General features: G+C 29.2%; 1 protein-coding gene across 1 annotated transcript; it reads left to right on the top strand.

Moving 5' to 3' along the window:
* Positions 1–1,643: 1,643 nt before the first annotated feature.
* Smp_145470 (putative zinc finger protein) lies at positions 1,644–5,136 on the top strand (the record flags this gene model as incomplete). Its single annotated transcript, XM_018796873.1, has 3 exons — positions 1,644–1,646; positions 3,122–3,635; positions 4,298–5,136. The coding sequence occupies 3 exons, from the start codon at positions 1,644–1,646 to the stop codon at positions 5,134–5,136; spliced, it is 1,356 nt and encodes a 451-aa protein (XP_018651971.1).
* Positions 5,137–12,036: the final 6,900 nt, after the last annotated feature.

The raw sequence follows: 12,036 nt of genomic DNA, 5'->3' as shown, positions 1-12,036 counted from the left end.
ATTCATGGTAAAAACTAGCTAACATTAGTTATCTCATTGTGAACACTAGAATTGGCATGAATCAACAATTTTATACTGAATTTTATATCTATCTAGATAAGATACTTGTAGTTTATACATTTAAACAAATGAATCCAAGAGTAGAACAGATTATATAATCTAAAATAAATAATTCCAGGAAAATGTTAAATCAAACAGGTACATTGTGTTTTCATCATAATAATAAACACTAAAAAGCTGAAATAGTCAATTAACAGCTTATTCGTACTTGTTTAAGATTCACTTACATTGTATTCACTCTTATGCTTGAATATCATTCTTATGTGATATCTCACTGATATATACTGCTGTAAATCCTACTCGGAATCTGAACACAAAATCATGATAAATTGCTTATAACTGTATTACACAGAACAGATAAAGCTCAGTGTCAGTACATGATATGAATCAGAAGAAAAAGAAGTTATTTCAAGCCCTTTTATATTGTGGGTTATGTGAAGATGAAATCTCACAATATCATTCTTTCAAGTACTACTAATTAACACTTTGTAACTATTTTCAACTTATAAGCAAAGATGGATAGTGGCTGGCAGTGGAATCCAGAACGCGCGTTTCTTCCTTTTTGGGGACTCATCAGCTGGATGTACCTGAGCATCTCAGAGTTGATGTCCACTCTGGGACTCAAACCCAGTAGCGTTCGCTTCAAACGCCATCACGTTATCTACTTAGCCACTGAGTCCTGATAGCCACTATCCATCTTTGCTTATAATCCTTGTGAATTAAGGCTATATCGAGGCAATATGCGCAGTATGCACATATGGCAAATAAGGGACTGATCAATTGCAGTCGTAAACGTCAATGAGAAGATTTAACCAAACAATACCAAGTGAATTTATTTTCAACTTAGTTTTTATGGGATAATAACTTATAGTGATTATTTAACTACATTTATATTTGCGTATCCTATAAATTTTTTATCACGGATAACAATTAATCGCATCATTACAAATTTCCAAACAGTATTACATTTTTTTAGACCATACAACAGCTATTAAGTGGTATCTATTACCAAAATTACACTCAACATTTAAAAGAATGTTTCTTCTCTGGGACTCATCAATAGTTCCTATCTACCAATTACAATTAGTGTAATAAGTTTTATTTATGATGCTTAATATATAACTTAACAATCAAATTGGCTAAAATTATCACCAAATATCATATCTCTCTATTCTTATTGGCTAGTTAACCTTTTTGTAAGATTGCGTATTCACTTTTATGAGCAGTCATTTCTACTTCATGTTTCTCCTATTGATTAAACTAAACCTACTCATCAATTAGATGAAGGGGGAGAGAGAGTAAAAGTGATTATTAATAATATATTGTTTGTGTGTGTGTCTAAACTAACTTGGTTAAGACAACAATTAAATGTCAGTATACTAACCCTATCATATATGAAAATGGGCCAATAACTCGCATTGAAATTTGATTGGTTAAAAACGACAGCTAATGGACATTTAGTAAATAAGAGGTGTATAAAAACAAATGAATTAAACCTCCCATATTATTCACATCGCATTCTGCACTATTTGTATACACGAGAATCTGTCAACTAGTTTTGATTTACTCTTGTCTAGAGATTAATGGTAAGTAATGATGTATTGCTTTGATGTTAACTTTTGATTAAATTCAATTCCTTATATATTATAAATCTATAAGATTTTCTTTATAGTATCATAACCACTTTACATTGTCAGGTGTATAAGGAGAAGAGATATTTAATTCATTTGTCAATTGAAACTGTTGTTAATATATTAGTGGACTGAATTGTTTAGTCACTAGTGGATTATGAAATTCTACCATAGTTAAAAGTATCATTTTCACTAACAGCTTATTAAACTTCAGAGGGTAGATGCTTATTATACAAACAAGATCATGTCACTTCACTGCCGTGTATATTATTCAGAACGTAGTATAGGTCCTGGTATTTAACACATTCATTTCCTCTTTGAAGTTTAGTGAATTCAACTTAGAAACCTGGGCCGTTTTAAAATTAATTGTAATCAAAACTTGTAAACTGATAGAATATGCAGTTTGTAATGAGAGTTAGCTGTTTCGTGAAATATACTAATCTCATTCGTGTATTTGGGGTTATATGCTTGTTGTTTCTAATTCGAAGAAGTTGTGATTTATTGGATAGAATAGGAATATTTATCCAAAATCCACTGATAAGAATTCTTCTAAGATGTCGCATTCCCTGTTACCGCGTAATCCATGTAACATACAACCCAAGGCGTATATAACGAACTATTTCATTCCGATGAATATAGAAATTAGTTCAAACGTTTTATTGAGAAGTATTATTTGTAGGAGAATGGCATTATTATTAATAAGAAAATTAGGAATTTAATCATTTTTGACTAGTAGTTCTCTAGATAACTGATTATCAGTCTTAAAGTTTCAATCGTTTTATAAAGTATAGTTCGATCATGAAATATGAAAACTTATGAAACCTGTGGAATAGTGTATGACTAGTTCACATTAAGACATTTCAAAGAATTAGACCAAATCTAAGAACTGTAGCATCATTGTGTGTCTCATGGAGGTAATTTAACTGAGAATTCATTTGATATGATTAAATAAATGAACTGATGCATGTTTATCTCACTAGAGGTCTTTTTTTTCATTTTGACATACTTCTCACCATTTCCCTTCCTAATTTGATAATTCAGAAGTGTACACTAAACTCATTTCTCAATGAAAACGATGATAAGGGTCCATGTATTAATCTTCAGTCAATTTGTAAGGAATTTTTATGTTTTGAGAATGATCTCCTGAAATTTCTTCCTAGTTTTTAACAACTCACCAACTTATATCAACTTGATGAGAAAAGTCCTAAGCACTTTAGATGCAACCAATTATTTTTTAGTAGAAATGTTAGGTCTTTTTTCAAACGGTATCACTTGTAATATCATTTAAGGAGACTTTTGTTTTTACCATGTCAACGTGACAAGTGTAGATAACAGATAACAATCGAAAATCTTTTCCTATGTATTAACTCAACATGTGGACATAATATGATGTGTGATTTTTTGCTAATATTCTCTTATTTTCATTACAGAATATGATTTCTCAACCAGTCTTATCATCATCAACAACCGGTCATGGTCTTTCTATATCAGACAATTTCACAACACCTATAGTTTCACAACCAACTTTATTAAATACCGTTGGTTTACACGATGTCAATTATGAATATTTACCGTATATTTTCAACAGTTTTCTCAATCCGAATAACCAGCATCATCATCAAAATGATTGTAATAATACACCTTTAAATCATCAATTAATACCAAACAATTCTGATATTTTAAATCTAAATGCTCTTCAAATACCAATTTTTAAAATGATAATTGCTAATCGCAATAATAAAATGAATGATTCTATAATAAATAACAATCCTATGATAAATATGACACATAAGAATTCTGAGAATAATTCATCATTTACAAATTTTTCATTAACTTCATCATTAACCAGGGCGATAAGTTCAAATACAAATTCAATAGGTTCACAAATTTTACCTATTTGTACACCATTACTTCAACTGGCTATACGCCATGCATTAGCTGAATGTTTTCCAAATAATGTACAATTACATATTCAAGGAAGATTAGAAATATCAATGAATACTATAGATAATAATAATAATACTACTACTACTAATAGTAGTAACAGTAGTTCAACCACTCTTTATTTTAATGATACTTATGAATCACCGACAAAATCATCCAATTTTTCAAATGAAAACAAACAAGAAGATAATAATAACAACAATAATCCAATGTGTCAGAAATTAATTAATCAACAGTCTACAACATCCCGTCGTAAACCATTAAATCCTAGTAAATGTTATCCATACGATATACTTTACAATAATCATTATAACAATGAGCAGTGTGAAAACGACAACCATATTAGCAATAATAATAACAGTAATAATTTCAATTTATTACATATAAATCAATCAACGAGTCCATTATTATCAACATCAAGTCCAACAAGCCCATCATCTGATTCAGGTGTATTAGATTTATCACATGGTGGTTCTCTTGCCGATTAGCACCAATTACACCTTTAAAAGAATTTCAAATCTCTCATTCACTTGGCATTAGTAATGATAAGCATAATAGTAATAATAGTAACAATATAACTGATGATAATCATCATTATCAATATTTTAATTTACATGATCAATTGGAACAATATGATTTACATTGTTTTAATCGTGAACAAGATATTTTAGAATCATATAAAAAACAATTGGCTGCATTTAATCAAATTCAAGCTGTATGGAAAATGTCAACATCATCAAATAGTGAAAAAATTTCAAATTCTTCATTAAAATTTGATCCTAAGATAAAATACAGTGATAATTCTAATGACAAACAAAAGCCTAATTCTGAACCGAATACACCTGCAAAGATAGGACGTCGTACACGTACAAATATTGGTCAAACTGGACGTTTAACTTCAATTCGACGTCAAAGTACCAATCGTCGTTTTCCCTGTAATCAATGTAAGGAAGAATTTCCATCATTACATACATTAGAACAGCATACATTATCACAACATGGCACTTATAGATGTCATATATGTCAAGCTCAATTTACACAACGATCAAATTTACAACGTCATGCATTAAAACATGTCGGTTTCAAACCATTTGAATGTCGTGTTTGTTCTAAAGCATATTATCGTAAAGATCATTTAATGCGACATATGGAAATGGGACATCCAGGATTTACACCAAGAGATAATATCACTGTACATTTAACATCATCCGAAAGTTTAGATTATTTAACTCGATCAAATAGTTTAGTTGAATTTCAATCAATTCCAGAAAATTATGAACAACAAGAACAACAACAACAACCTATGTTCACCGATGAAACTATAATTGAAAATGAATATTACAATGATAATGAGCATGAGAATTTAGATGATACAAATCTATCTCCTTCACCAATCAATAAATCACACAATGTTGATTCAGTATATTCTCCCATTAAAGATGAAATCAGTTTATCTCTATCAGAAGAACAAATAAAAGATTCAACACAAACTACACAATGATAACATATAACATTACAATTTCGACTTGTTCTTCAGTTAGCAGCTAGAATTTCAATAAACATTCATCAGTTCCCTGTTTGATCATCCTTCTTCCAAATAATACACCATTGAACATTTGACAAATAAGTAAATATTTAAAAAAATAAACAAAATCCGGTGAATTCATCTTCAATTCTGTTGTAAATAAATTCATGTCATCACCTCTTTTGCTATTACAAAACTTTTTTTTATTTGTGTATGAAAATGTATTTCCTCTTTTTTTATTCTTCTTCTTCCATATTTGTTTACATTTAATAAATAATAAAGCAATAACTATTTTCTACTTTTGTATTGATCAATTCATTTGTAACTATTCTGTTTTTTTTTTAATTTTTCCATTTTTACTCGAAAAAAGGCGTCAAATCACCATGACAACAACACCGTTAACATTAACAACCCTTTCTCTTGTACATGTTTTGTTTTTTACCTATCTTTTTTTTTCTAATGAAAACTAATACATTCCGTTTTGTTTTAATGATGAAAAGAAAAAAATATCCTATTAATGAATATAAGAAAAAAATAAAATGATTATCTTTATAAAATTTCTGATTACTTTTGATTTATTAAGAAATTGGTTATGAAGTCAATAATGTATTAGCGGAATATGTTGATTGTAAAATGTTCGGATTAGTTAATTATATTCAGTAGTTCGATAGTTTTTATGAGTCATCAAGATTTCGATACCTGACCAATGCAGAAGTTCATACTGCTACATCATATTAGTGCAGTAAGATTAAATTATCATTATAAGGACTGGAGTAGAAGAAGTGGTAGTATACAAAATGAGTCACAGATAGTATGTTTTAGGAAGAAAATTAAGTCGTCAAATTAAAAGTATAACTTTAGTATCACTATCTAAGGCAAGACAAATTGTGAATGGAACTGTGAGGTCACCATACTTCTTCAGCCATTAATGAGGATAAACACACTGAACCAAAAATAATATTCTCCAACTAACTACATGGCTTAGTTGAACAACCAATGACCCTAGTGACTGATGTCAAGCGTTAGTTTTATTGCCCCTAGCTTTCCTTCGTCCTACACTAGCAAACATTGGATTTCTAGGTAGGCATTAGCTGAGCATGCATAAAACGTGTCCTAATTACATAAGTCGTTGAAGGTTCACCACTTTATCAACCGATTTTACATATTTATCTAATGATTTGAATCTAATCACGGTATTCCTTACTCTGTGGTTCCAACACTCTTGGGCATATTTGATCAGATATTAGTAAACCACGAATACCCTCCATTTTTAAAGACTATATTTCACAGACACAAAATAGAACAGATATGTAGTATACTCAATGTTTGAGTGATGGACATCTCACATACTTCAAGTTAGCTAAAGGTCAACCGAGATTCCGTTGGACACCAACCCACCAGAGTTAATGAGTGATTGACCCACTACATTACTACACTTTCTATGATTAGTTTAGGTGTTGACGAGGATCAGTCCCGATCCAAAATATTCTATTTAAAGTGGAGAGAACGAATCAAGAACATGCCACTACAATCGTCATAAAAGTTAAATAAGGCTAAAACATACTGATGACTAACTATTTTTGGGTTGGTACAGTCAAACTTTGAATACTTCATTACTGTGCTAGAGGTACATTCTTTAGGAAACTTGAAATGAAACTTATCAATACCCGTCTTTTATCGTATCAAAGCACCCAGTTTGTACGTATACGTAAGTTGATGTGTACAACCAGACAATCTAAAACAGATATAAATGAATAATTAATAGTAAATATATGAGTATTTTACTAAATTTTAGAGATTTCAGAAGCTTCTTATGCAGCTGAAGATTGGAAAACCAATCCAGGGCTTGGTAATTATTTAATCGCTATTGCTTAGTAGTGGATCATGATAGCTCTCATTGAATAGAATGATATACAACTTTCTTGAATTGTTTTAAGTTTATTGACTTTGTTCGTGAACACTCGTGTATAAAATTTCTAATATTATGTAATATATAACTTTTTGTCATAATCTGTGTTCACTAAACTCGGTTCATTCGCATGTATTAGTGTGTCCATCAATCATAGTTTGTAATCAGGTAGTTATATCAAATTTACAGCACCAATCTACATTGGTCTGTGTCTTATTTTATTGAATTAGAAGTAACATATGACTCATGCATAATATTGATTATTAGTTAAATCCTATCACTTCCTTGATAAGTTTTCATGATCCTGTAAAGTATATTTTCAGTTTCTTAATAAGAATGAAATTATTTTGTAATTTTTTTTTGTTTCTCTGTTTTAATATGTACATTTGGGATCATATGTTTATGAGAATAAATTCACTGGAAGGTAAACTATTCACTGAATCATCGATTTTCAATTCAATGTCTTAAAGAAATCATACTAACTATAAAACCTGAATGTATTGAATTTGATTTACTTCTATAAGGTTTCCAGTCAATTAAGAAAAAATTCTTTTAAATTACAACTATTCTCCATCCTTTGTGGATGTATACTATGAAATGACATTTAAATTATTTATAACCTTCCCATAAACATTTAACAGTACATTACAAGCAAAGATGGATAGTGACTAACAGTGGAATCCAGGACGCGCGTTTCGTCCTATTTGGGACTCGTCAGCTGGATGTACTTGCGCATCTCAGAGTTGATGTTCACTCTGTTCACTCGAACCCAGTACCTTTCGCTTCAAACGCCATAAGACACTGATCAGTTGCAGTCTTAAACATCAATGGGAAGATTCAAACAAACAATACTAAGGGAATTTAACAGTACAGTTTGTTTATAATTTGTTTGTATACTCTTCTCTAAAATAACAGTGTATAATAATAATAATGATAAGATATACTGACAATTTACTTGATCTTCTATTTGTCTTAAGAGAAAATTGTCCTTCTATCCTTAATCCTAAATATTCACATCTATTTACTTCATGGATACACTAACAAATCAGATACACGTGTTTATATACAATATACATGTATATGAATAATACATATTTGTTTATATCAATATTTGTATAACTAACCTACTAAAAATGCAAAGAAACTACATCACTTCCTCCTTAATATACATTAAACTAATTAAAATAGATCCTCATTTATAAAGAAAACAAACAAACAACCAAACAAACATTAAAAACAATACGATGTTGTTCCCATGGTTTGTGAAACGTTTTTTTTGCAACTATGATGTTGTTTTTTTTATCATTCTGTTTGTTTAATTTTATATTGATTTACAACAGGTAAATCAAAATAGACAGTTACAATTCATTTTGGTCAAATACAGTTTTAAGGAAACATTTTCATTATTATTATTATTATCATTACTATTATCTATGTGAATAAAAGACTATTTAGGTTTGAAAAAAAAGGAAAGAAAGAAAGAGTAAAGAACAGAGATTCACCAGCTACTTATATCCGGTTTTAAACAATCAAATAAAACGTCAGTTAACATTTCAATGAAGAAACAAAAATAAATAATAATAATTTTTTATCAATACAAAGTGATAATTATTTAGATTGAACATTGAATTGAATGTTTATGTGTAGTTTAGTATAAGTATTATTACTATTATTATCATTATTACTATTATCATTATTAGTAGTAGTAGTAGTACAGTATGTTGATTAAGTACAGCTGGAGAATCGTTTTTTTCTTCTTTCTATCTTGTTTTACTATAGTTAATGTATTTCAAGTACATCTTAACACAATAAATTCTGTGTAGATATTTTAAATTATTGTAAAATATACAGGAAGTGATTATATATGTAGATATATATATTAATGCCCACCGCTTATACTGCATTAGGGAACTAGGATATTTAAATTGCTTTTCATTAATTCATTTCCTGTTATACAAAAAGTAAGTGATGATTCAGTACATGTTAATTAGATTAATTATTTAGTTAGACTGATTGGGAAGTGAGATTTATAAGTTAAATTGCATGTGGTTTTCATTATTAAGTGATCGTCTCAAGGAAATGATTGAGTAATTGATCACTTAAAAGTTTTTACAGTACGGATTTATACAATATGAACTCAGTAGAGTTTAGAGTAATGTATACATTGCACAAACGAATCAATAGCATTATAAACATCATATTTCATTCCATTTATTAAACAGTACAGTGCACTCCTTCAGGCCTATAGTTTGGTGAAATAACTTTTGAGTTGCTACAGTGTACCAAACTAAGGGATGTCATATTTACAGCAAAAATCTAAGAATAAATGTGTAGTGAGTTGGTTTCCATTTTCAAATCACAACCAATTTGGGATATCAATATTTTAAGTCATAACGTATGTTTTCATACATTTCAAAGAAGCATCAACACATATCAAGAATTGAATACTGTATGACAATTGAAGAAAAACAATGTAAAGAATAAGTACTGTTCATTTAGAAGTATATAATAATTCATTTAAGTTCATGACAAAATTTTTTATTCTAGAGAATTATTTTTGTCTATTGGGTCATTAATTCTTGAATTCAATCATTAGTCTTAGATTAAAATATGTTGTTGGGACGAAGTGACTTCATTATTTCAGTCTATATGTTTGACGGGTGAAATTGTTTTACCATACAACTACAGGGATTATCTAGAATTACTACTCGATTTTAAAACATAACACAATCGTTGATAGTTGATAAAAGTCGAATGTTTTCTGATAAGATTCTTTTAACTCTTAATATGCTACATAGAAAGATCTGTCCATTTAGATGAATATGGACATTTAAAAAGAGTATAGTTGAGCAATTAAACTTCAGATACTGTAAGTTGATATATAGGGCGATTTCCTTTTACTACATACTGTAGATAACTAGAAACTGTACTTGACTCTTAGAGAATAGCTCAAACAACATGATCGCTTGTTATTACTTCCAACTGTCATCATTTTAAAGCTATCATCTCATCCATATTGTAAAAAAATGATCAATAAATAGTCAATCAAATGAAGTAATTGTCAAACTTCAGTTATTTTGCGTTATAAAAACGATTTTTAGTGAATCATATTGGTGAATTAATGTATTACTTTATACTTTGTTGACATCATAAATCATTACTTCTTAATGAAATTCCTAGAAGTGTATATCAAATCTGATCAGTAGTGAGAACTATAATGTAACCCAAGTTGAAAATATTTACAATTGGATTAATATTTAATGATTCATTGTTGAAATGCTTTGTCATAAGAGATGAATATTAAACACGTTGATTGTTTTTTATATAAAATATGATATATCACTTGCTTCTCAGCCTCGATTGTTTCAAAAATAGTAATCCTTGAAGGAATATGTATTGAAGAAGACCCTAGAAGGAATGAACCACATTAGAGTTCATTCAATTACATTAAAAAAAAATCAAATTAAGTGATTATTAATTATAAAAATCATCAAACCTATCAGAAGTTATTTGTATGCAACCACAGAGGATTAGTTAGACAATAACTGAAAACTAAGAAGCACTGAGGGGCTGTTTCGCTTGGTTGAGAATTCATCATGAGTGTTTTTCCACGATCCCACCAAAAATGGAATTAAGGACTTTCAAGTCCTGTGAAAAGCACTTAACCCTCAATTTATTTAGCCGAAATCCAATAGGCTGCATTTCTATCTTCAATCAACTTACGATTTTTTGCAAACAACTTCTACTGTCTTCTATGGGTAATTGATTCACAACCTACATAGTTGAACTTCACTGGTCATTACTTGTTACTAGAATTTAGAGAATTACTAAAATGTATTATGTTTTTAAAAAAGTTAAATGAATGAGAGATCAGAATGTATTAAATAGTACAAATTAATATTTTACCAATGCAAAGTCACCATGAATCAACGAAAAGTCAAATGAACAGAAATTATTATTGAATTAATACAGTTCAATAGTATCTAATGTTCAAAACAAATAAGTAAGTATCTAGATTAATTTGAACTACATAACATTAATGATAAGCAGATGAAGATATTTTGAGTTTTCTACTAGAATTAATTAGATCAAGAGGAAGACCGAAGAACACATCACATCGAGAATTAGAAACAGACATGAAAAGGATGAATAGCAAGTGGAAACAACTGGAAAAGATTGTCCAAGACAGAATTGGATGGAGAATGTTGATGGGTAGCCTATGCCACACGACAAGGGGTAACAGATGTAAGTAAGCAAGTGATTACTAATCAGTTGATTGATTTCACATTCAAAACAGAATGAATAGCTAGTTACTATTGATCAATTATCGTTAGTAGTTTTTATAAATTGTTCCACTGAAAATATCTAGGTGATATGGATAACTTTGATTTTATATGCATAAATTTGATCTGTCAATCACCAAAAAAAGAGCCTAAATTCGAATAGTTTTAAGGCATAACCTCATAAATGGTAATCTGAAAAATTATTTATATCAAAATAATATCCTCAAGTGTATAAGGTCAAAAGGTTATTTATATTTGTGATATTGACAATGTTCTCCTTTGAAATAAAAATAAATTACATCAGTTTGCACAAATATTTACATAAATTCATTGATAAACATGAGATTACAGTAATAAATAACAATGAATATAACATTGACAACAGAAACGACATGATTATTAATTGTTGCTAAGCTCATAACTTTATATATATTTCAGAGAGAAAGAGAGAGAGAGAGTTAAATATAATGAAGGCGTAGAGCGTGATGATTTCACTCTTGTACACGTACATGAAATAAAAATCAACTCATTATGTGTATATTTATGTTGGACACATTTTGAATAATTAATGAGATAATAAAGGCGGTAAAAATTGAAAATTAATTTATTAAATAAGGGAAAATTATGTAAGAATAATTTCTAATCAATAGAATGATAACACTATGCAATGTTGGAAAGTTTGCC

Source organism: Schistosoma mansoni, chromosome 4 (genome assembly GCF_000237925.1).
Source record: "Schistosoma mansoni strain Puerto Rico chromosome 4, complete genome".
Taxonomy (NCBI): Eukaryota; Metazoa; Platyhelminthes; class Trematoda; order Strigeidida; family Schistosomatidae; genus Schistosoma; species Schistosoma mansoni.
Note: the sequence above shows the minus strand (reverse complement) of the source record. Positions and strands in the feature narration are given on the sequence as shown.